Source organism: Lithobates pipiens, unplaced genomic scaffold, assembly GCF_037356315.1.
Source record: "Lithobates pipiens isolate NorthernLeopardFrog02 unplaced genomic scaffold, aLitPip1_a1.2 Scaffold_22, whole genome shotgun sequence".
Taxonomy (NCBI): domain Eukaryota; kingdom Metazoa; phylum Chordata; class Amphibia; order Anura; family Ranidae; genus Lithobates; species Lithobates pipiens.
In genome coordinates, this window is record NW_027507784.1 from 149,853,384 (window position 1) to 149,881,187 (window position 27,804).

Consider the following 27,804-nt stretch of genomic DNA (forward strand, 5'->3'; position numbering starts at 1 on the left):
TACCATTGCTACATCATGTGCACATCTGTTTTTGTAAAGGTTCAAGTAATAAAAAAAAAAGAACATGCACAGCTGCACCAGAGCAGCTGTGATCTGCTTCTTCTGGGGTCCCCGTCGCCACTGTTGGCTCCTCCTCTTGTATGTTTGCCCCTATCCGCTTGCTGTAGGGACACACATGCGGGCTCGATCCCAAGCTGTGTTGTGTGTGTTTATTGACACACAGTGCAGCTCTGCCCCCTACTCCCCCGCCACAGCATTTGATTAACAGCAGTGATACCAATGGCTCTCACTGCTGCTTCGTGTCCAATGAGGAGAAAGGGCAGCACTTCTGCTCTCAGGTACAGCGCAGGAACAAGATAGGGCTCAGGTAAGTATTTAGGGGGGCATCTGATCAAGAAAGGTTTTTATCTTGAAGCAAGGAATGCATTAAAGTAAGAAAATACTTTAGCTTTTGCAACCACTTTAATGAATTTATAGCTATACACTTTAAATAAACACCAACCCTTGTCATTTACCTACCTATGATAATAAACCTGTTAGATACATGAATGTATTGAAGTTAATGATGGTTACCTCATAAAGTAAACTCATTTACTATACAGGCATACCCTGCTTTACATACTCTCACTTTACGTACACTTGCTAGTATAAACATACCCAGGAGTGTATGTAAAGCGCCTCACAAGAAAATCTTGGTCAGCTTGACATTGCACTGCTCCCGGTTTTTAACATTTAACATTGGTGTCTATGGGAAATCTTGGTCAGCTTGACATCGTACTGCTCCAGGTTTCTAACATTTAACATTGGCGTCTATAGGAAATCTTGGTCAGCTTGACATTGCACTGCTCCCGAACCATAAGTGACAAGGACACGAAACTTGCGGGGCACCAAGAGGGGGCCCAGGACTACAACATATGCGATTTTGAGGTCGGCCAGCTTGCCTAGATAATCAGTTATGCCTGTTGATGTTTACTGCAATGCAGTACATGCATTAAGAAGTGAAAAAAGGTATTGCTTCACTTTAAGTACATTTTCGTTTTACATACATGCTCTGGTCCCATTGTGTACTTAAAAGTGGGGTATGCCTGTATATACATATCTAAAAGCTAAAATGGAAGTATAAAAGCTGTCTAGTTGATGTTGAAAGGTAACTAATTAATAATACCATGAGTTTTATTTTTGTCTTTCTAGGTTTTCCAGCTGTATTTGTAATAATGTGGTCTGTAGTACGGGTGACAGTAGCAGATGCAAGGTAAGCTAATATAGAAGCTATTATAGATATATTCTTTGTAAGAAAATGGATAAGCCACCAATCAACTGCTGGTCTCAACATTCTTCAGACCTTGGGATTGGTTATGGACATAACATGCTTATTTTGTGTTTTCATGCATGGTTTTGACCACACTATTGCTGGATTTTCAATAGAAGTGATTGGTCAGAGTACTGCTCAATAGAAAGCTGCATGTCACATTTTAAAGAGTCATATTAGGTCTCTCCATGTCTCCTATGGGCTGCTGAAAGTTTTTAACAATCTTGCAGGTATCGATTTCTGGCCTATGCAGGGATCTTTAGCTGACATAATTCTTTATTACATTTTCCCGACAGTGTTTTACAATGCTCTTCCTTCAACCACACTGCATAATTATATGTCATTCTAAGTGTGTAATTTATATTATACTAAATGTTGCCATCTGACAAAAATTGTTTTTATGAAATAGAAAAAAAATATTATTTTATCTTTTTTTTTTTTTTAAACGTTTTGTTTTCTTGCCATTTACAAGACAATTGGGTTGATTTACTGAAGAAAATTAGAAATGGGCTATGGCGCTAAAACCCTGTGCATGTGCAACTCTGTGCGTACAAATATATGTGCATGGGATATAACCGTGCTAGTAAAAATGTTAATTATCTAATATATGTATAAAGTGCTAGTGCTGCAGTGATCCATATATATTCTACTATTATTATAGATATCAAATTCATAAAAAACTTAAGAAATTCAAAATGAACATAAAATTACAAAAATGCTAATAAGTGCTACTTGAAATCGAATCAATCCAAAATGTGCTAATCAGTTAATCTCAGCAATCCTATAAAAATCGTGCAAAAATAATTTAGTCCCAAAGAACGTCCTTCAACAAAGGAAGATTTTTTCAGAATCGCATTCAGAAATCGCTGAAGAGTCACATACTGCAGTGTTTCAAGAGGTGGTAGTAAAGTAAAGTGACTAGTGCAAAAAGGCAATGTAGAGGGAAAACACTCATCCCGGGTGAACCACTCAGTGTTGTGGGAATGTGATTGCTCTCACCAGATCAAACACCCTCGTGGGGTTAAACGAGCCTTCACAGTATAAGCCACTGTGCTGCTGCTTGGACACTGCTGCTGGTGTGCTGGGGGAATGTTCACTCTTCGCTTCAAATATGCTCCGTGGTTATATGCCCGTCTCCCAAACCAATCAACTTGAAAAGAAGGATCCAATCCTAGATTAGTAGAGTATGAGCGAGATGCAGCTCTCTTGTGCGCCCAATAAATGAATAAATCAGGAAGACCACTCTCGGGCGACCTTGTTTTAGGCTTGAAGTTGACAACGTGCATATTTTAGAAAAACAGCATATGTTCCAAACACAGGAGAAAGAGGAACAAGCAGTACCTCACAGATCTACAAGACAATATACTAATATATAACACACAAGATAGTGTGTGAAATTTAAAGAATGCATATCCATAAAATATTGGACAGCATTACTGCTCAAAAAATATATATGTATAGATTACTGAGCTGATTGTTCCCTCTGGTCTGGGATCACTGTCGCCTCATCTGCACAGTGCTGGCTGCAGCATTATGCTGCCTGTGTTGAAGGACGTTCTTTGGGACTAAATTATTTTTGCACGATTTTTATAGGATTGCTGAGATTAACTGATTAGCACATTTTGGATTGATTAGATTACAAGTAGCACTTATTAGCATTTTTGTAATTTTATGTTCATTTTGAATTTGTTAAGTTTTTTATGAATTTGATATCTATAATAATAGTAAAATATATATGGATCACTGCAGCACTAGCACTTTATACATATATATTAGATAATTAAAATTTTTGCTAGCACGGTTATATCCCATGCACATATATTTGTACGCACAGAGTTGCACATGCACAGGGTTTTAGCGCCATAGCCCATTTCTAATTTTCTATCTTTCACCTCCTCCCCTTACTCAAGGGTTGGAGGATCTAGGCACAGGCAGCTCCAACCCCTCATTAATATTTTCATCTATAGGTTTCCTTTATCCATTCATTTATTTATTTTATTTTTAATCATAGATTAAGGGAACAGTCCGTAGCGCGACTTCATTTATCTACTTGATTTACTGAAGGCAAATAGACTGTGCCCTCTTTAAAGTGCAGGTGCACCCATTTTCCCTAGAACTTAGTAAATGTGGTAAATCTCTGTAGATTTCCATTATTCAATCATGTGCAAGCAAAAATGTATTTTTTTCCTTGCACCTGATTGGGTATTCTTTACACAGTGAAGCTTTATCACACTGACATTTGCCAAAACAAATTTGTGCAACTGCACTTGCAAGGTGCACAGTCTATTTTCCTTTGGTAAATCAATCCCAATGGATATGTAAAATATTAATTAAGGGCAGGGAAATCAGTTCAGATCTTGCAGATGTAGGGGACTTTAAAGCCCAGAATGTATTTTATCAACGATTTTGTGCTTAGGTTGCTTTTGTGCCACAGATTGTAACTAGGGGATAAGCTACCAGTTCAGACCGAATTGTCAAACTAATTTGATATTGAGGCGAGTTGAACCTCTGCCAGCAGGGGGAAATGATCCATTTAGCAGCGATATTACTACCACTCCTAAAAGTGAGAGCTCCCCCTAGGCTTGTTGTTAACCTCTTCCAGCAGACTGTACACATATATGCAGCCTCTCGGTGGGTGGGCTTTAACATCAAGATTGCGCACGTATATGGCCCAAATGTAAGCATTTCTGTGCTGAGAATGCACACCCTGCACATTCCCAGCAGATTTACCAGTGGGTATTGGAAATCTCTCAATGCCTACTTGCAATTGGGAGCCAATTACAGCGGTCACTGGTGCATTCGTGCATTCGTTTTCATCCAAATGCATTTTTGTTCAAATTTTGATTATTTTCTTTTTCTCAGAATCCGAAATCCGAATGATCCAAAATAAAAAAATGCTTTATTTTCATATCCATTATATTTTCATATTGTTGCAACAGTTCGATATAGATAGAATATTCAACATGACTGTGACAATAGTGATCTGTGTCTTGCGGTTGAATGTGCCTGACATAACTCTTTTAGTCCAAGATTATTCGACATAGAGTGAAAAGATTTGACATTATAGAGACATGAGGATTCGACGAAGCAGCAAAAAAACATACGATCACCGCGAGAGGACATTTGCGGTCAAATGCTCTGCCCATAGGCTATGGAAGAATTCTAATGTTTGACTAGTAATAATAATTAATAATTATTACTAGTCAAACAACATTGGAATTTTACTATAGCTTGTGGGCGGAGTATTCGACCCAAAATGTTTGATCACGGCATCATACAGTTTAGCTGCTTTGTTGAATCTTCTTAGAACATTTGACAAACACCATAAGCCTTCAATTGACGGATTCAACCTTAATTCATTTGGATTTTCGGAAAAATGCATTTTTTAACGAAACAAAATAAATAAAAACAAATTTTGGGAGTAACTAAATCGAAATTCCAAAACTAAATATTTCAGTGTACACATGTCTAGTGGTCACATGATCAGAATGCCTGCTTCCACCTCTAGGCATTTAAAAACTCTTAAGGAGTCGGGACACAGAAGCAGGAAGGTGTTAAAAGCTGGGACTAAATGTAAATAAAAAGGCTAGGTTTCCCAGATGACATCGCTGACCAAATATGGACATGACTACAGAGGGTGGGATTTTTTTCTTTCAGTGGGTGCTTTTCATCATAAATGACATGGTTCTGGATTGCCCAGTGATGTAATTGATGACAAATTTAAATTGTGGGCCTTTTTTTTTTTACCCTTTGCAGACCACATATTAAATATATGCAGCATCAAGATAAGTGAGCTTTTATGCACATATGCATCTATGGTGGCAGCTTCATAATGGGTCATGTTTGACTGAAATAAGGATTTTCTGCATCATTAAATTAATTAAATGAATACACCTTTTTTTACGTAAATAAAAGTGTGTAATATTGGCTGTTTACTCATAGTAAAGTTGGTTACTGGAACATGGTTAAAGGGAAAGGAAAAATACAGTCGTTGTGATGTCTTTTGTTTACAAACTAGTTTTATTGGTGTAAAAGAAAACCATACAAATGAAAAGAGTCAGCATCTTACAAAAATAAAAAAACAAAAAGGTAAGAAGCTTCCAAAAGAAACATTCACTTCAGTATACATTAAACAGCCATATATCATCCGCTATATCATCTTCACAAAATAAAGTGAAAATACAAACAAAGCTTGGCATACAATAGAAAGCAGGAGTGACACAATAGAAAATGAGAATAGCACAATATATACTGTATATCCTTAGATGTCTTTTTACATATATACCAACATTAAGAATTTAGCAATCACCTGGATATGGTATGTTAATAGCAATTAAAATGTTTCTTTACCAAAGCACCCTTGAAACCAATCCTAAATAATAGTCAATATATGGATAATGTATTAGCATTCTTTTCATCGCAAAAAACTGTTCTGTTCATCAAACTTGACATTTACTAAAGAATCCTCTATTTGTAGCAAATGCATCTTTGCAGACCTTTGCCATTCTAACTGTCAATTCTTGAATATATTTAGAGCAGATTTCAATCCACATATTCTTTTGCTTTTCCCAGAAATGCCACTGGCTTTCACAGCATTTTTCTATAACCTCCATCATGTGCTAAAACACGTCGGTAAATTCTGAATAGATGAGTGGGCATAACTTTTCAAATATTTATTTTTCTTGTTTTCTTTTTGGTTTATAATTCCACATGCTTTGTGTAAATCGCCCCCTGGCCCAGCAGATTTACCACACACTGAGGGGGTTCTAAAACTGGCATGCTCAGAAGCTGGCGCAGCTGTGCATGATGGCCAATCAGCTTCTTATTAGTTTGTTCAATTAAGCTTTGACAATAAAACCTGGAAGCTGATTGGTTTCTATGCAGAGCTGCACCAGATTTTGCACCCTCCAGCTTTAGTCACTTCTAACCTGTCTGTTTCTATCCACCTCACTATGTGATGGCAACTGGCTCCCCTCCTTGTTCCCTTCCTTCTGTACTGACAGAAGCAGCAGGTTGTAGAAGGGGACATGGAGGCAAACCTACTTCAATGCACAGCAGGGGGGTTTACATCAGGGTCCCGCCTTTCAGGATGGCGAGTAGGGGATTGGTAAATACAGCATGTCGCTGATATTTACCAATCCTCACTTACTGAATGTCATGAATACTATCTCCTAACTTGGTGAATGAACACAGAAGCACTGTGTACTAAGACCTTCCATGTTCAGTGTTAGTAAGTGCTGAGAGAGGAAGAGGGTATAACCCTAGAAATGTGTTAGATTCTGCTTCTGTTATGATGTAATTTACCTTGCCTTAAGTACTGTTTGAGGTGGTTCTTGAAGTTGGTTTCTGTCTTATATTTAAAGTGATTATAGGAAGCAATTCAAAGAAAAAAGGATACTTTCTCATACAAGTGCATGGTACAGCAGGCACATATCAGGAAGATGAAGTGTTAAGGTAACATATGCTTTAATTGCTATTCGCTCAGCTTGGTTTGTGAGCATACCCCCTTGTGTTTTAGGCCTGTTTCACATAGGCTTAAGCTTGTGTAAGAGCAGTATGAACAGCAAGTTTTTACAAAGCATTTGCAAAGCATTCAGCAAGCTTTGTTGAATATTTTAAAGTACCATTCAGCTCCAGCTTGCAAATGCGGAACACATATCCTAAGGCCCCTTTCACACTGGGGCGGGTGGAGCGTCGGCGGTGCTTTACCGTCAGATTTTTGAAGATCTGGCCGCTAGCGGTGCAGTTTTACCCGCCGCTTGTAGCAGAGAAAGGGTTAAAAATCAGGGGTATGTTGCCGACGGTATAGCCACACTGCCCTATTGATTTCAATGGGCAGGAACGGTGAAGGAATGGTGTATCCACCATTCCTTCACCGCTCCAAAGATGCTGCTAGCAGGACTTTTTTTACCGTCCTGCTAACACACCGCTCCAGTATGACGTCGTACGACGTTGTACCCAAACAAAATTTACTTCCTTTTTTCCCACAAATAGAGCTTTCTTTTGGTGGTATTTGATCACCTCTGCAGTTTTTATATTTTGTGCAAAAAAAGAGACACAATTTTGAAAAAAAAAGCTATATTTTTTTACTTTTTGCTATAATAAATATCCCAAAAATATATAAAAAAAATTCTTTCTCAGTGTAGGCCAATATGTATTCTTCTACGTATTTTTGGTAAAAAAATCCCAATAAGAATATATTAATTGGTTTGTGCAAAAGGTATCACATCTACAAAATAGGGGATAGATTTATGGCATTTTTATTATTAATTTTTTTATAAAAAATGGCAGCAATCTGTGATTTTTTATCATGACTGCAACATCGTGGCGGACAGATCAGACACTTTTGACACTATTTTGGGACCATTGGCATTTATACAGCAATTCGTGCTATAAAAATGCACTGATTACTGTGTAAATGTCATTGGCAGGGAAGGGGTTAAACACTGGAGAGCGATCAAAGGGTTAAGTGTGTTCCCTCAGTGTGTTCTAACTGAAGGGGGATGGGCTCACTGAAACATGAAAGATCAATGCTCCCGATCACTGGGAGCAGTAGATCCCTGTCATGTTGCTAGGCAGAACAGGGAAATGCCTTGTGTACATGGGCATCTCCCCGTTCTGCCTCTCCTGGCCATAGCTGCCGGCCCTCGGTGGACATCGATGACGCATGGACATACAGGTACGTCGCTTTGCACACCCGTGACACTATATTGATGTATATCAGCGTGAGCTGGTCGGCAAGTGGTTAAGCAATCTTAATTATTTTTCTTTTCTTAATCCAATTACACACCCACATCACATTCATGTCCATACATGCTTCTTAGATCTTAAGATAATTGATTTGAATATATTTTCAATTTTGATTCTATAGAAGGAAAATTAAACTTGATAACTTTTATATTTCATATACGATTAAATTATTTCACCTTATTTTCTTTTACCAAATAATCAATCCCCTTAATAATTAATTCATAAATGAAACATTGTTGTACAATGCTTTGAAGTATGGATGTCACTTAAGAAATATATGTTCCATACTTTCCCTCCAAATTGTGCTTAGGATAAATCTATAATCCATACAACCTTTCAAATAAATTATTTCATAAGTATTCATCAGTCAATTGTTTTTATAAGTTCCTCTCTTATGAGAGGTCTTGAGATTCGTTTTTCTTGTTCTTTTTCCTGCTTTCTGTAAAGTTGAAAAAACATTATTGAACATGAAAAGACAAATCTTCTCCCAGAATAGATATTCTTAAGCTTCAATGGGTTTGTTTTCATCTGAAAGGTCTAGAAATATTAGATTTCTCTTCTATTGGTGACTTGTAAGTCATTTCCTGTAACAAAAAAATGCAGTATGATTATTTTGGCATTGATACTATTGCATAGGTTAGGATATACCTGCATGTACCAGATGTAGCATTTTTATCATGACATGGAAGACATATTTTGATAATACCATTTCTAATTACCTTGCATTGCTCTATTTTTCTTAAAATTATCAAAGCACTTATGCTAGTATTCTGTGTATTTTAAATATGACAGGACACAATTTTTCCCTTTGGTCATGACTCAAAACCTCATTTTCACAAACAAAGGTTTCAAATCAACCCAGAATTCTGAAGTGGACTGTGTCCATTCACTTTTCTGTAGAATGTTTGCTGAATAGCATAATCATTCTTTGGGTACCACATGGAAAGACCTGCTGAACGCATCTTGATAATATTAATACTATCTCAAAGCCTTTCTCAGCACTTTTTATAAAAATACTATTTATAGGTTTTCTAGATTCATTTGTACAAGCATTAGTTTGAGTGCTGAGAATGTTCTGTTACCAGATCTACAGTACCTGTATAGATTTAAATTACAAAGATTTTTACCATAGTGAAAATCTCTCACAAAATTTTCCTGAACTCATTTTCTCTAGAAGAAGTTTTAATGATAGATAATATCTCACTAAATCTCACAATGCTTTCTGATACTTTGACAGCAAAATAAACACCTAACAATTGCCTAATATGTGCGTCAGAGGTCTTTTCCATATTTGTCAAACCTCTGGAGAAGAAGCCTATTATTTTCTAATCATCTTCTTTTAATTGAGACAAAGTCACTGAGATCAAATTCTCAGATACATCAGTATGCAATACAAAAGGAATAGTAGAACACAATTCAACAGTATTTAATGAAGGGGCATTCTGTAGATCCCTTATTCTAAATTTTAAAGGCATCTTTCTGGGTTTGACCCCATTGATCAAACAACATCTTTTTGTCTCAAAAGGACAAATAGTGGTTTAACCACTTGCCGCCCGCCCTATAGGCAATTGACGGTGGAAAAGTGGTTGCATAATCCTGATCGGACGCCATATGACGTGATCAGGATTATGAGCCGCTGCGCGCCCCCGGGGGCGCGCATCGCGGCGATCATTGTTGCGGGGTGTCACTCTGACACCCGGCAACTACGATCTCGGTAAAGAGTCTCTGACAGAGACTCTTTAACACATGATCAGCCGTGTCCAATCACGGCTGATCATAGTGTAAATAGGAAGAGCCGGTGATCGGCTTTTCCACACTCGCGTCTGTTAGACGCGAGTAGAGGAGAGCCGATCGGCTGCTCCTCTGACAGGGGGGTCTGTGCTGATTGATTATCAGCACAGCCCCCCCCCGAGGATGCCCACACTGGACCACCAAGGATGCCACCAGACCACCAGGGATGCCCAGCAAAAGGTAATCCTCCCTAGACCACCAGGGATGCCAGTCAGTGCCACAATGGATGCCAATCAGTGCCCATAATGGATGCCAATCAGTGCCCACAATGGGCATCACTGATTGGCATGCATTATTGTTTGGCACAGATTGGCATCCATTAGTACAGTATAACATAATACAATGCTGCCTATGAGTGCCCACCTGTGCCACCTATCAGTGCCCACCTGTGCCGCCTATCAGTGCCCATCCGTGCCACATATCAGTGCCCACCCATGCCCATCTGTGCCACCTATCCATGCCCATCTGTGCCGCCTATCCATGCCCATCTGTGCCGCCCATCCATGCCAATCCGTGCCAGCTATCAGTGCCAATTTGTGCCACCTATCAGTGCCCATCTGTGTCGCCCATCAGTGCCATCCATCAGTGCCGCCTATCAGTGCCCATCAGTGCCACCTATCAGTGCCACATATCAGTGTCCATCAATGCCACCTCATCAGTGCCACTTCATTGGTGCCACATCATTGGTGCCCATCAGTGCCGCCTTATCAGTGCCCATCAGTGTAGCCCCATCAGTGCCCATTAGTGAAGGAGAAAACGTACTTATTTACAACGTTTTGAAACTGAAACAAAAAAAAACATATTTTTTTTCAAAATTTTCGGTATTTTTTTATTTGTAGCGCAAAAAATAAAAACCGTAGAGGTGATCAAATATCACCAAAAGAAAGCTCTATTTGTGGGAAAAAAATGATAACAATGTCATTTGGGTACCGAGTAGCATGACCGCACAATTGTCATTCAAAGTGCGACAGCGCTGAAAGCTCAAAATTGGTCTGGGCAGGAAGGTGTTTAAGTGCCCAGTATTGAAGTGGTTAAGTTTATCATTACTTTACAAATTCTCTGCAATGATTTACTTCACTCAAAAATCTATGTAATTCCTTGTGAATGTTTGGAATTTGAATTGGAGAATTGGTTCTAAATTTTTCTTGTGATAATTGTCTCTGCCCATGACTAATTTGAATATGAGGAAATGTTACCTGACTTTTCATCAACTAAATTGTCTCTGTGCTCAGTTTCAGCCCTGCACTTGTAACAAAGTAAATAACTCAGATAAAAGAGTGATATGTTCCTCTATACATTGTGTAGTCAACAAAAACTTGTCCACATGCTGAAAAATACATTCTGGCCTAGAGAATGTTGATAATATTTTCTTTAAACATTCATGCACTATACTGTCACTAATGTTCAATCCTGGGATTATTATAGTGAATGCATAGGTTTCTTTATTAAAGCTGAAGGCAAGTTTATATTGACAGCTTTTAGCTAATGGTACTGAAAAATGGATGTTAAAGATTTTCCAGTACAGAAAATACTTTGGCCTTGGCATCCAGGTGTGACAATAAATTTAAATCAGGAACAACACGTTTGTTATTTATAATGCATTTATTCAGTGATCTTAAATAAACTGATACAGAATACAAATTATCAGCATTCTTGATAGACCAAATACAATTATTTACCACTGATTGTGCCTTCTTTAATATTCCTTATTGTAAAAACTCTGCTATAATGGCAGAAACTGGATCTATTGATTCCTGTGGCAACTTTGTGGGAAATCTTATCCCATTTGCGATGGGGAAGGATAAGCTAATTACCACCATACGTTAGCTCTCCAAAGAGAGGCACGGACTGTAAAATCGTATTTGTTACTTTTCCAAGTCTAGAAGAGATAAATATATACAACTCAATCATACTATAAATACCCAACTCATTCATACATATCTTAGTAATGGTAATTGATGAATATTAGATATTAGATTAAGGAAAACTTCTAACAGCATGCTCTTTGTTGTAGCTTTTAAAGTAGCATTCAGCTCCAGTTTGTAAATGCAGAACACAGATCTTAATCGGAGTGCTGACTGCTACTTTAAACAAGCTGCTAGTAGGCTTCAGCACTTCTTGAAGCATGTTAAAAGCCTGTTGAAGCCTGCTAGCAGTTTTTTAAAGTGAAGATCAGCACTCGTATTAAGATCTATATATAACATTTTCAGACGGTAGCTGGAAAGTCTTTTAAAGGCTTAGAGAAAGCTGCTTGAAGATCATACAACAAGGCCTGTTTCATGTGGGCTTCAGCTTGTATAAGAGCCAATGTAAAGAGCAACCTTTTATGAAAATTTCAACAAGCTTTGAGCAACATTCTTTAAGCATTTAAAGCACCTTCAGCTCCTGTTTGGACATGTTATACACAGATCTTAATGGGGGTGCTGATTGTTACTTTAAACAAGTTGCTAGAAGGCTTCAGCAGGCTTTTAGTAAGCTTTAAGTGTTGAAGCCTGCTAGCAACTTCTTTAAAGTGGCAACTAGGAATGAGCCAAACACCCCCCTGGTTCGGTTCACAGCAGAACATGCAAACAGGCAAAAAATTAGTTTGAACAAGCAAACACTGTTAAAGTCTATGGACATGAATGTGAAAAATCAAAAGTGCTCATTTTAAAGGCTTATATGCAGGTTATTGCCATAAAAAGTGTTTGGGGACCCGGGTCCTGCCCTAGGGGACATGTATCATTGCCAAAAAAGTTTTAAAAATGTAATTTTTTCCGGGAGCAAAATTTTCGGGAGTGTCACCGATTTTAATAATGCTTAAAGTGAAACAATAAAAATTAAATATTCCTTTAAATATTGTGCCTGGTGGGTGTCCTTAGTATGCCTGTAAAGTAGCACATCTTTCCCATGTTTATAACAGTGCCACAGCAAAATTACATGTCTAAAGGATCAAAATTCATTTAAAACTGCTCGTGGCTGTAATGTATTTTCAGATCCCGGCAATATAGATAAAAATACCATTAATACCAAAACAATGGCATGGATCTCACCCCTGAAATCCATACCAGTCCCCTCAGGTCTGGTATGGATATTAAGGGGAACCCCACACCCAATTTTTTTTTTTAAATGGCATGGGGGTCCCACAGGTCCCCAGGCACTATATACTCTGAACAGCAGTATATATACTATACGGCCTGCTCTATATACTCTGAAGAATATTGGGCCTGAGGTGTTGGTGGTACTAGAACTCTGTAAGCCCTCGCAGTTACTCTTGTTGGGGCCAGGAACGGGCCCTGCTGTGAAATAGTACATCAAGAATTATAACTACATGCCCCTGTTAAAAAGAGGCAGAAAAATTGGACATTGGGTGGTGGTGCCACAACACTGTAACCACTCACAGAGCCTCGTATTTGGGCACAGCAACAGGCCCCTCTGTGAAATATTATATGAAAAATTGTAGTTACATGTCCCTGTTAAACAGGGGTAGAACCATTGGGCCTTGGGGAATGGTGGTGGTGCCACAACACTGTAAGCCCTCGCATATACTCTTGTTGAGCGAAGGGATGGGCCATGCTTTGAAATATGTAAAAATGCTAATTACTTGCACTTGTTAAACAGGGGCAGAATAATCGGGCCTTCGATTGTGGTGGTGGGGCCCTAAACCAAAAATACTGTTGGAAGCTAGTATCATCAAGATTGAGGAGAAATAGGATAGTGATCATATGCAGTCTTCAAGGGATCTCACATCCATAGTAAAATGCAATCATTTACATCAGCATCAGGTGCTTGATAGCTGCTGATTTAAGACTGATTAATTTTTATGACTATGAGCCAATCAACGGAGTCTGTAGACAGGTGCACTCTTTGATCCATTACAAACCCTCCAGCAGCACTGAATGTGCATTCAGGAAGCACGCTGGATGCAGGACGGGCCAGTAATCAATTGCGAATTGAGCAAGTTCTGGCCAGTGGTCCATCCTCAAGACCCAGTAACCCAGCATTATGAGGGAGTACCTTCCTCATCAGAGCCTCAGCGATATCGCTATGGCTTTGATGAAGAGGGTACTCCCTTGTAACGCGCAAGCTGCTTGTGATGCTATCTGGTTCCTCCTAACATCAGGTCCAGGTTGCAGGTGTCTAGAAGACATGGTTCCGAACCTTTGGAGCAATGTTAAGCCCTTTTTTTTAACATTTGTTTGTATGACCTTTGTTTTTAGTATTTAAATATATTTTATCTTTTGTAGTGTACAAGGTCGGTGCACCCTCCCTGTTTTTCTATATATACAGTGGTGTGAAAAAGTGTTTGCCCCCTTCCTCATTTCCTGTTCCTTTGCATGTTTGTCACACTTAAGTGTTTCGGAACATCAAACCAATTTAAACAATAGTCAAGGACAACACAAGTAAACACAAAATGCAATTTGTAAATGAAGGTGTTTATTATTAAAGGTGAAAAAAAATCCAAACCATCATGGCCCTGTGTGAAAAAGTGATTGCCCCCTAAACCTAATAACTGGTTGGGCCACCCTTAGCAGCAACAACTGCAACCAAGCGTTTGCGATAACGTGCAATGAGGCTTTTACAGCGTCCTGGAGGAATTTTGGCCCACTCATCTTTGCAGAATTGTCCTAATTCAGTTACATTAGAGGGTTTTCGAGCATGAACGGCCTTTTTAAGGTCATACCACAACATCTCAATAGGATTCAGGTCAGGACTTTGGCTAGGCCACTCCAAAGTCTTCATTTTGTTTTTCTTCAGCCATTCGGTGGTGGACTTGATGGTGTGTTTAGGATCATTGTCCTGCTGCAGAACCCAAGTTCGTTTCAGCTTGAGTACCCGAACAGATGGTCGGACATTCTCCTTCAGGATCTCCTGGTAGACAGCAGAATTCATAGTTCCTTTTATCACGGCAAGTCTTCCAGGTCCTGAAGCAGCAAAACAGCCCCAGACCATCACACTACCACCACCATATTTTACTGTTGGTATAATGTTCTTTTTATGAAATGCAGTGTTCCTTCTACGCCAGATATACTTGGACACACACCTTCCAAAGAGTTCCACTTTTGTCTCATAGGTCCACAGAATGTTGTCCCAAAAGTCTTGGGGATCATCAAGATGTGTTGTGGAGAAATTGAGACGAGCTTTGATGTTCTTTTTGCTCAGCAGTGGTTTTCTCCTTGGAACTCTGCCATGCAGGCCATTTTTGCCCAGTCTTTTCCTGATGGTGGAGGCATGAACGCTGACCTTAACTGAGGCAAGTGAGGCCTGCAGTTCCTTGGACGTTGTTGTGGGGTCTTTTGTGACCTCTTGGATGAGTCGTCGCTGCGCTCTTGGGGTAATTTTGGGCAGCCGGCCATTCCTGGGAAGGTTCACCACTGTTCCATGTCTTCGCCATTTGTGGATAATGGCTCTCACTGTGGTTCGCTGGATTCCCAAAGCTTTGGAAATGGCTTTATAACCCTTTCCAGACTGATAGATCTCAATTACTTTCTTTCTCAATTGTTCCTGAATTTCTTTGGGTCTCGGCATGATGTGTAGCTTTTAAGGATCTTCTGGTGGACCTTACTGTGTCAAGCAGCTCCTATTTAAGTGATGCCTTGATTGTGAACAGGTGTGACAATAATCAGGCCTGGGTGTGGCTAGAGAGATTGAACTCAGGTGTGGACAACCACAGTTATAGTATGTTTTAACAAGGGGGGCAATCACTTTTTCACACAGGGCCATAATGGTTTGGATTTTTTTTCACCTTTAATAATAAACACCTTCATTTACAAATTGCATTTTGTGTTTACTTGTGTTGTCCTTGACTATTGTTTAAATTGGTTTGATGTTCCGAAACACTTAAGTGTGACAAACATGCAAAGGAACAGGAAATGAGGAAGGGGGCAAACACTTTTTCACACCACTGTATTAATACACCGCCTGAAGTACATTAGAAACAGTACACCATGGAATGCACTGTAGATATAGGCTACACTGGATGCAGAGTATAATATATATATATATATATATATATATATATATATATATATATATATATATATATATATATACCGTATTTATCGGCGTATAACACGCGCCAGTTTAGGAGGGAATTTTAAGGAAAAAAACTTTAAGGAGGGAAGTTTAAGGAAAAAAAAACTTACATTTAAATGCTCATCAATGCAGCCTTATCAGTGTCCATTTGCAGCCTTGTCCATCATTGCACCCTTATCAGTGTCATTGCAGCCTTGTCATGCAGCCTTGTCCATCATTTGCTGCCTTGTCAGTGTCAAATGCAGATTTGTCATGCAAGCTTGTCCATCATTGTAGCCTTGTCAGTGTCATATGCAGCTTTGTCATGCAGCCTTGTCAGTTTAATTTGCAGCTTTGCCTTTTAAAAATGGCACCCGAGATACAGAGCCAGATGTCTTGTGTATCTCGGTGGCGCTTGGTAGCTCTCGGCAACTTTCGGCTGCCTTTGGCCGTTCTCGGCAGCATTCGATCGCTCTCGCTGAAAGCCGCCCAGAGGCTCACAATGGTGGGGATTGGCGTATAACACGCACCCACGATTTTTCCCTGATTTTAAGGGGAAAGAAGTGCATGTTGTATAAGCTGATATATATAAATGCACTGCCTGAATATTGAGTAAACACTGAAGATACCGTCTATGCTAACTCCAGAGTATATATATATATATATATATATATATATATATATATATATATATATATATAAACACACACACACATACACTAGACTGACTGTATGTGTATATATATATATATATATATATATATATATATATATATATATATATATATATATATATATATATATATATATATATATATATATATATATATATATATATATATATATATATATATATATATATATATATATATGTGTGTGTGTGTGTGTGTGTGTGTGTGTGTATATATATATATATATATAGATATATATATATATCTATATATATATATAAATAATCAAATACACTGCCACTAACTGTATAACCTGCTGATTAATCTAAATCAAGCTATCTCTCTGTTCACGCCAACGACACTACACGCGGCCACCATGTAAGCAGCCTTATATAGTGTGGGGCGGGGACTTAGTCCCCCTGAGCCATGATTGGCCAAATGCACCCTGCCTTCTGCCAATTATGGCTCTCTTAACAGAGTGTGCTGTGAGTGGCCAAAACATGCAGGTTAGGTGCGTGCTGTGAGTGGCCAAAGCATGCAGGTCAGGTGCATGCTTTGGCCAATCATCATACAGCAATGCACTGCGATCTTGCAGTGCATTATGGGGCATTCTGGAGAGTTTAAATTTTCCACAAATGCCCCATAATGTTTGCTGTTCGCCATACTGGCCAATACCCGATGTTCAAATAGAACTTGTGTTCGACACGAACATTGAGCTCATCCCTACTGGCAACCAGCACTCCCATTAGAATCTGTGTTCAACATTTACAAATTGGAGCTGAATGGTACTTTAAAAGCTTCAACAAAGCTTCACCAACACAGTCACGCTGATCGCCACCATTACAGAATAGCATCTATAGCTATGTAAATTCCAGTATTTATACCATTGTTTGTAGAGTTTATAACATTGGAATTTTTTTTTATCAAAGACATGTAGCAGAATACATTTTGGCCTACATTTATGAAGAAATTCGAATTTTTTATTTCACATGTCTTATAACAGAAAGTAGAAAATATAATTTTTTTCAAAATGTCCATGTTTTTTTCGTTTAGATTGCAAATAAAAACCCCTACAAAACTGTAGTGATCAAATACCACCAAAAGAAAGCTCTAATTGAAAAAATGATAACAATTTAACATGTGTAGTGTTGCATGACCACAATTGCCAGTTAGTGGTTAAAAACAGTTACAGCAAACCGTTTTTTTTCCTTTTAGGATAAGGATTTTGCATGAATAAATAAAAGGTGATAATTTTATTCACCCCTGCCTGTGTTAGGCTTCATGTACACATTTACCGCAGCCAGTCGTCAAAACATTTATATCCTGAACGTGATTCTTCCACGTTTAGGAGGGGGAAGTTGAAGCTCACTTAAACAGAGCAGCTCCTAAACTCTGCTAAAAGCCTATTTGTACATTCACATTTGTAAGCTAGTGTACATGAAGCCTTAGCTAGTTTGTCTCATCTATGTAAACGGATACATTCTGCTGGAGAGCTTGTGCAGTGAAAAACAACAGACTTGCTGGCTGGATCACCAAATGAAAATAGAAGAAAGACAACCTAAAAAAAGGAAACTAATATAGCCATGACATTTAAAATGTATTTTTGTTCCTCAGACGGGGTTCTTATGGTTTTCACCTCAAAATTGACCACTTGAACCAGGATGGGATTGATTTCTCCCTCCTACCTGGGCTCACAACTTAGCTTGTCAGTCAGCTTTAACTCACTGACCCCCGACCTGGCTACCTCCTACACAGCTTGATCCCGGATGGGGCGTGGGAGGGGAAGGGGATGGAAGCCCCTAGTTTACACGCTGTAGGAGTATAATGTACTGTTACTTGCTATTGGTCAGTGTTCTCTGTATACGAAATTGCTCTGGACTATGTTGTTGGTCAATTATTGTACTTTTGGATATTTTCAAAAAAAAATAAAAAAATAAAAAAATAAAATGTATTTTTAAAAAATAGTAAGCTGCAATATTATAAATGTTTGCTTTAGGGTTAATACTGCTTTAAGATCTGTGTACAACATTTTCAAACAGGAGCTGAAGGACACTTTAAAGACTTAGCTCGAAGCATGCCAAAGAAATGCTTGCTGAATGTTTCATAAAAGCTTGCTTTATGAAACAAAAAAAACAAAAAAGCTTGCCGATCACACAGCTCAGATACAGGCTGAAGCCCATGCGATACAGGCCTTTGTTTTCTATCCTGGTTAGATCCAGTTTGTTCTCTTCTTTTAAGACATCAGTAGAAATATTTGTTTATAATCTTCAATATCACCGCAATTGACACATTGACTAACCATCATTTTGAAAAAGAATAGACTGAGTTTTTTCTTAAGAAAGTGGTTTTATTTTGGCCATCTTTTGAGCCCCAAAAAACTCTATTTCTATCAGTATACTTTACTTCTACTTCTCACAGTTCATGTACAGTATCTCAGTCAAATATGACAATTTGAATATTTATAGTGAATCTGTCAGCAGTTTTAACTCGTGAAAGTAGAATGTCTGCCTAAATGGAGGTAGTTGATATGTGCTTTGTTTACCAGAAAGGCCTTCTTTGATCTTATTTTCCCTTTATTGCCAAGGACTCCTCTTCCCTCACAGTAGAACCAAACCTATTTATTTGTCCACCCTATCCAATAAGAGGGCTTTACTGGTCAACAAGCACATTCTTCCAAAAGAAAATAGTTTTAGAAGAGGCTGTACCTTCAAATATATTGTTTTGCCTTCACATTTTCACCAAAGGCAACCTCTGTTTAAGCGTTTTGTTTACTCATACATTGCCCAGGACATGTATTTAAAGTGTATATATACAGTAAATGTAAATAGACTATTTATAGGTTTTGAATAGAATGGTGAAGAATTAGAACTTCTTTTTCTTTTTTTTTCTTTACTGTCTGTGTCCTTAAAGTGGATATGCATTAAAAAAAAATGGCATGAATGTTCCTAAAAAAGAAAATAAAAAATTGGAATTTTTTTTTTTACTCACCTCTAAATGGCTGTTGCTAGGGGTCCCTTGTAGTCTGCCTCCTTCAGTGCCTGGGCTGGTGACATCACTTCCCCTCGGTGGAGGAAGGGCTCAGCTCTGCCCCCTCTGTCTTGTCAATCATCTGGGACATGTGACAGGTCCCAGATGACTGTGCGGCCAATCACGGTGCACAGCGCCGCTCGCGCATGCGCAGTGGGTGCTCACAGTTACAATGCCGGCAGCGCTGAACAGAGGGGGAGATGAGCGGGGCTTCGATCCCCTGCATCGCTGGACCCTGGGACAGGTAAGTGTCCGATTATTAAAAGTCAGCAGCTGCAGTATTTGTAGCTGCTGACTTTTAATTTTTTTGTTAGAATGAGAACTCTTCTTTAAGATGATTTACTCTCTATTTGTTGGGACTGAAAGCGATGGAGAGATATATATGTTTTTGAGTTATCATTAAAAAAGGAATAGTGATTAAATCTTCCAGTGACTTAGCTGTCATTGTACCCAGGAAATGTCAATACTTAAGACACCCAGCTTTGAGGGTCCTCTCCCAGATCATCTCTCTCCTGAGTTTAAAAGGGTGATCACCATCACATGGACTCCAAACGGACAGAGCAAAATGCCAAGTGAGCTGGCCGCCCTGCAACCCAGATTTGCTCTCATTATGACTCTGCAAAGGTTGGGGTAGGGTGGAACTGGGGTGTACAGTGAAAGGGAATTAGCAGTGTCAGAGGGGGCCCAGCAACAGGGAAGTACAATGATAAAGGGGACAAGCAACAAAGATGTACATTGATAAAGGAGGACAAGCAACAGGGGTGTGGAGTGGCAGGGATCAGCAGTACCAAGGATGTACAGTGGCAGGGAGGAATGGTTGACAGATAGGACCAGCAACAAGGCCATGCATTGGCAAGTGCTGAGCAATCACATAGTTGTGCATTGGCAGGCGGAGACCAGCAATATGGGTGTACCGTGACAAAGGAGGACCAGAAACAAGTTTGTGTAGTGTTACATTGGGACCGGCAATAAGGGTGTACAGTGGAAAGGGGAGCAGTATCAGGAGTGTATGGTGGAGGGGGATCAGCAGCAGGGTTGTACAGTGATGAGTGGCAGTAATTAGGGTACACAGTGACAGGAGTGGATGCTTATCAAAGGTTGTAAAGTGCATACCTGTCAAGTCACCAGAGAAAAATGTGAAGTCCCCAGTATGCAGCCCCCCATCCATGTGCCCAGCCCCTTTCAGGATGTTTTTTTTTAAAGCAACTGATTAGAGCCAGAGGTTCTAATAGGCCTAAAAAAAGGGTGGGCTCGGGGAGCTGGGAGTGGGCCCCAATCCCACCCAATTACGTGACGATAACAAATAAATTTTCACTATTATGAGCTAAAACCAGAGCCGCTGCTCACACTGAGGAGAGGAGGAGAGGAGACCACAGCCCCAGCCCTAGTTTGGGTAGGTGCCTTACTGCTGGCTGACGATGGGTGGAGGGCTTTCTCGGTCCCGCACCATGGCCTGGGTGGGGGGGTTGTCAGCTGCCACTGCACTGAACACAGATCTGTCAGCAAGATAATCCATACCAGGGGATTAGCAGAAGGAAGCTGCTTGTATTCACCAACCAGCCTATGAAGGGAACCCTGGCAGCAGGAGCATGCCAGCTGACTGTGGATGCTTTGATCTGACTCTAGATGGCCAGAGCTGACTGTAGATAGATGCCTAGATTTGTGCTTGCCCATGGCTGACTGTAGATATATACCCTGATCTGTAATGCTGAGCTGTATACCCTGATCTGTGAGGCTCAGCTATATACCCTGATCTGTTATGCTGAGCTATATACCCTGATCTGTGAGGCTGGCTATATACCCTTATCTGTGAGGCTGAGCTATATATCCTGATCTGTAATGCTGAGCTATATACCCTGATCTGTAATGCTGAGCTATATACTCTGATCTGTGATGCTGAGCTATATACCTTGATCTGTGAGGCTGAGCTGTATATACTGTCCTGTGATTCTGGGGCTGTATACTCTGTCCTGTGATTCCAGGACTGTATACTCTGTTCTGTGTTGCTGAGCTGAATACTCCTGACACTAAGGGAGGAAGCAAGGGGGATACAGGGGACAGAGTGGGTGGATTATATAAGGGGTGGGGCTTATGATAAGTGGGAGTAGTCAAAAATGAAAGACGGGGTCAGGCCCCCCCCATCCTAAAACTCCACCAGCCACCACTGGTCAGAGTAGTCTCCCAGTCACCTGGGAGCGTACATAATCTACTGCAGTCTGACAAGTCTATTTCTCCCAACTCCCAGTGCTACCAAATATCATATTACTCCCCCCATCCAAACCTCAGACCAGCATGATGCTGGGAAGACAGTGGGGAAGCCTGGTATCTCTACATACTGCTTCTGGTCCTTTGACAACAGCATGTCAAAAGGAAAGTATGGATTAGTATTTTTTTCACTACCAGCTGGATATTGTACTCGACACAACTGAAACAACATGAATATTGCCCAAATAATTTTTCCTCAATGAAATTGATTCAGTGTGTTTGTTGTGATTAGCGGTGATTGGGCGCAGATAATCACATGGAGCAGCTGTGATTGGTCCTGTTTGTACCATGTAATCACTGTGACCAATCACAGCTAGCAATACAATTGTACACAATGAACGGCAGCCATTTATTGTTTATAATTGTCATGTGATCTGCTGTGGTTGGTCACAGTGCTCACATGATACTAGCAGCAGGCTTGTACAATGATCTATCATTGGCAGATCATGCCACAGTGCAGCCCATGGGGGACACGTGAGGCATTTTTCGGAAGGATGTCACATGACGTCTAAGTAGAGTGATGAATGTCCCATCCGGCTGTCATTTGTCTATAGATGGGAATTGGTAAACTTTTGATTTTTACACAAGAATCAAATTGACTATTCGATTTGAGCATATCTCACTAATAAAAAGTATTTCTGTAAGTTTACGAGATAATGGAAATATTTAACACAGTTTTGTTTCGCTTCGATTTGTTATTTACATAAATTTATTTACTTAAATTTGTTTAATCCGTTTGATTTGTTTTCGGAATTCGTTTCATTTATTTCCATTTGAATAAATTAAAATTTTAGAATTCTGAAGTTTTTCAGGATTTGAAATGTTTTCAAATTCAAAGCATATTCAAATTATTTTTTAATTCAAATCCTTTTCGAATAGTTTTCCAATTTCTAAAGAGACTAAAATAGAATAGAAAATAAAGGAATAGAATAGAAAAATAGAATAGAATAGAAAAGAATATAACAGAAAATAAAAGAATAGAGTAAAACAGAACAAAATAGGATATTAAATAAAAGAATAGAATGGAATAGGATAGAAAGGGATAGAATAAAAAAAATAGAATTCAATAAAAACTTATAAAAATCTTCTGAAATTCAAATAGAATAGTAAAGAATATATTGAAAAAAAATGGAACAGAATAGAAATAATATAACCATTTTCCAAAATTCAAATAGAATCAATTTGAATAGAATAAAGTTGAATAGATTAGAGAACACACTAGTATATAAAAAACAACATAATAGAATGAATATAACCATCTTCCTATTCTAATCTTTTATTTTATATTCTATTCAAATTCAAAGGCATTCTATTTGAATTTTGTGAAATGGTTATATACTTTCTATTCTATACTTTTTAAAATTGTATTCTTTTTATATTTGTTTATTCTATTCTCCTCTTTTGTTAAGTTATTCTATTTGAAATTCGAATTTCAGAAGATGATTATATTCAATGTTCTTATATTCTATTTGTTTCTGTTATATGCTAGTCTATTCTGTTTTTATTTTCTATTCTATTTTGTTCTGTTTTACTCTATTATATTATATTATTTTATTTCCTGTTATATTATTTTCTATTCTATTATTTTTTTGCTCTTTTATTCCTTTATTTTCTATTCTATTTTTTTCTCTCTGCAAATTCAAAAACTCTTTGAATTTGAAAAATATTCAAATTTGAAAACTATTAAAAAAATGTAAAACAATTTGAATTAGAATTTTGCCCAAATTTTTTTTGTTATTTCGGATTTGTTTAAATTTGATACTATTGTAATTCAGGTAAATCAGAATTTTAGAAAAAGAAAAATTTGTTCGAATTTCAATTTGGAATGAAACGAACCTCACATGTCTAATTGCAAATATTAAAAGAAAAAAAATAATAACAGGGATTGGAACAATTCCATGGTTTATTCAGAATACCTGTAAAAACACTTAAATTCAATACACTATTTAATTTGTCATATCTTTAACTTCTTGAGATCTGCGCTATAGCCGAATGACGGCTACAGCGTGGACCTGCTTTGCCCGGACGACGCCTGCGCGCCCCCTGAGGGGCGCGCGCGCCGCACTCTGTGATCAGTGAGTCTATAAGACTCGCCTGATCACAGATCGGAGCAAGGGGTCGATCCCAACCCCTTACCACGTGATCAGCTGTCAGCCACTGACAGCTGATCTTGTGATCACAACAGAGCCGGTAATCGGCTATTTTTCCTCCTCACGCTGACAGCGCGAGGAGAAAAAAAAAGCCGATCACCGTCGGCAGTGATCGGGACATCAGTCCCGATCACAGCAAGCTGGGGACAGCTCATCAGTGCCCACCTGCCCCCTGCCAGTGCCACCTAAAATATGGCAAAAAGTGCCACCCATCAGTGCCCATAGTGTCACCCATCAGTGCCCACAGTGCCACCCATCAGTGCCGACAGTGCCACCTATCAGTGCCCACAATCTGCCTCACACACAGTGCTGCACCTCATTGCCACATATCCGTGCCCATCAGTGTCATGTACCAGTGCCCATCAATGATGCCCATCAGTGCCCAGAAGTGCCACCTATCAGAGCCACCTATCAGTGCCACCTATCAGTGCCAATCAGTCCCATCTATCAGTGGTACCTATCAATGCCCATCCGTGCCACACATCCGTGCCATCCATCTGTGCCACCCATCAGTGCCATCTTATCTGTGCCCATCTTTGCCCATCAGTGCCGCCTTATCTGTGCCCATCAGTACTGCCTTATTTGTGCCTATCGGTGCCAGCTTATCTGTGCCTATTAGTGCCACCTTAACTGTGATTATCAGTGCCCACCAGCGCTGCCTATCAGTGCCCACCAGCGCCGCCTCATCAGCGCATTTCAATGAAGGAGAAAAATTACCTGTTTGCAAAATTTTATAACAAATTATTAAACATGATTTTTAATTTTTTTTTTATTTTGCATATTTTTTTGTTTGTTTAGCAAAAAATAAAAAATCCCAGCTGTAATTAAATACCGCCAAAAGAAAGCTCTATTTGTGGGAAAAAAATGAAAAAAATTTAATTTGGGTATAGTGTTGTATGACCGCGTAATTGTCATTCAAATTGCATCAGCGCTGAAAGCTGAAAATTGGTCTGGGCAGGAGGGGGGTTTAAGTGCCGAGTAAGCAAGTGGTTAAAACCACAATTATATTATTATAAGACTGTAAACCATATACCAAAACGTGTGTGTTAATCCTTTTCCCTGTATGTGCATTAAGTATATTTAATTCAGCTGAACCCTTAACATGTAAATGATTATGGTACTCTTAGATGCCTTGCATCGGTTTGCAGTTCTGCAAATCCAACATTTCCCACATTCTAACAGCATTGATACAAACAAATGCAATATAAAATCACCAGACGGACAGGTGAAATTAAACAGAACAGAATGGATTGTTTTTCATGATCTCATAATCCTTGCTGCATGCATCCACCCCTAGATTTATCACTGCAATAAAGTTATTTACTGTAGCGATAATGTTATTTGCTGTAGCAACAATGTTATATACTGCGGCAACCATTTCATATATAAGCAAGAATATACTATAAGGGATGAAGCGTACTTGGCCTGAGGCAATACTTATCCTGGAGGGATAGATTATTTCTGGTTCTAGGGGCTGCCTTGAGATATAACAACAAAAACAACAATGTTATTTAGATAGAAAGGGAAAAGAAAAAGTTTTTCCAAAGTAATACTTCAATGAGAAACAGCCGGATTTATCAAAAAATATATATTCTTTAATGAAAAAAATCCACATAAACAATGAAAGCTAATAAAAATAGCACAAACCTCCACCACATACAGTAAAAATAGACAATGGCGTTTAAGAACACAGATGGCCATCACAAGCAGACACACACTCCTCACTCACAAATATTATAAATAACTAATCCTCATAAAGAAGTCCCAGTGAGGACATTGATGGATGTGGTCTCAGAGCGATTCGCTCAGTATCCCAAGATACCAATCACTGGACGTTTATCCTTCCCTAAACTGGGTTAGCTAGATGATGTTTAGAAGCAGTTCAAAGAGTTAACCCCGGCAGAGAAAATTGAAAATAAAGATGCATTGATAGCAGAGTAAATGTTGAAATTAGAGAACGGTTTCTTATAGGTATAAATAGAGCATGGGTGAACACGGCAGGAGAGTTCAGGGTTCCCCCCATGGGACAAGATATTGCCAGGGCTAGGCTCAGCTCTTCCTTCTCTGAGCTGGCTGCTCAGCTGTCGGCTAATTGCCAGCTCCTATCTCTCCACAGTGACTCACCTGCTGATGATATCCTACTCGTCAGTCCTGCCTACTTAAGCCGTTCAGTCCAGATGATCTCTGCCTTTGCCTTGGTCACACCTCTAGAGGTGCTCTCCTGTGTTCCTGTTAAAGACTTGCTTGGCTGACATTGCTTCTGGCTTCAGATCCTGCTTGCTGTTCTATTATGCTGTTCTCTGGATCCCTGACGTTTTGGCTTGTCTGACTGCCTGTTCCATTCATGAACTCTGGCTATGTTTACTTTGTTTACCTTTTTTATTATTAACCAAGTGTGATTTAACTGTAAAGCCCCGTACACACGAGAGGACTTATGTCCGACAGACTTCCGAAGGAGTTCCGTCGGAGTTCTGCTGGAATTCCGACGGAGTTCTGACAGACTTTTCGGCTGAGCGGACTTTGCCACACACAATCACACTAAACTCCAACGGATTCGAACGTGATGACGTACGACTGTATTCGAATAAGGAAGTTCATAGCCAGTAGCCAATAGCTGCCCTAGCGTCGGTTTTAGTCCGTCGGAATAGCATACACACGAGCAAATTTTTCGAAGGGACCGGGTCCGGCGGAGTTCCTTCGGAAAAATTTGAAGCATGTTCCATATTCTAAAGTCCTTCGGACTTTGGCGAGTCAAAAGTCCGTTGCAGCCCACACACGATCGAATAGTCTGACGGACTCAGTCCGTCGGACTTTGGATGTTGAAAAGTCCGCTCGTGTGTACGGGGCATAATTCTGTCTCAGTCTGATTCATGGTTTCTGACAATAGGCGAAAGCCATAAATTCAGAAGATGCAGTCAATCCACTTGTTGGTAATATTTTTTTCCAGATTGGATGAGTTGGATAACTGCATGGATCAGTTTGCCATGGCATTAAAAATGCTCCTGAGTTGCACGGTTCACCTGGAATCTCCCACTGTGGTTGCTCCGGTACAATATGTGTTGCAGGCCATCCCTGCTGCTGCTCCAGTCTCTGTGCTGGCACATTGAGCATTACCTCTATAAGGGGTATGTCTGGTTCTGCTCCACTTCCCCAGCAATTGGAGGTGATCCAGTCCAATGCAGAGGGTTTCTCAACCAGGCTGAGATATACTCGAGATGCTGCCCCAGATCTTTCCCACAGACAGAAGCAAAGTAGGTTTTCTGATATCTTTGCTTTATGAGAGAGCCTTGGCCTGGGCAAACCCTCTATAGGAGACACTAAAACCTGTTGTCTTGAGTTACCCTGCGTTTGTGGCTTCTTTTAAAAGGGTAAAACATTGTGGTGAATACTGCACTGTAATCAAACATAAAACTGCAGCCAGCACAACAAATGACTATGTGTGGTGCTAAATGAGAATGGTTCTAGTATTGGACCATATATTAATGGCAAATGTTAAACAATCTGAACATGTGAAAACCTAATTAAATATAGACAGGGCTTTTTTTCAGCAGGAACTAGGGAGAACTCAGTTCCACTAGCCCTGGCTCAGGTTGTCTACTCCCTGCTCACCACTATCACTTGGTAACACTGAAGTCCATCTTCTATGTTTACAAGTGATAGCTTATCTCCCAGTAGCTCCCACAGGTCAGGTCTCCTGCACAGATCCCCCGGACAGGGACCAGGGACATACAGAACATGTGCCCAGGGTTCAGTGTAGTCATGGGCAGGAGAAGGTGCGTGGTAGGCTGCACCCTCTGTGGTCTAATTTTTTTCCCTGGTGACCAGTTATTGAAGCTCCTACTGCATG

General features: G+C 39.5%; 1 protein-coding gene across 1 annotated transcript in view; it reads left to right on the forward strand.

Annotated features, from left to right (window-relative positions):
* LOC143925695 (parathyroid hormone 2 receptor-like) overlaps nt 1–27,804 on the forward strand; it is a 187,910-nt gene that overhangs the window by 17,760 nt on the left and 142,346 nt on the right. Inside the window, exon 2 of the mRNA XM_077450157.1 lies at nt 1,192–1,252. Coding sequence (XP_077306283.1) covers nt 1,192–1,252 — 61 coding nt within the window. The remainder of the gene's footprint in view (nt 1–1,191; nt 1,253–27,804) is intronic.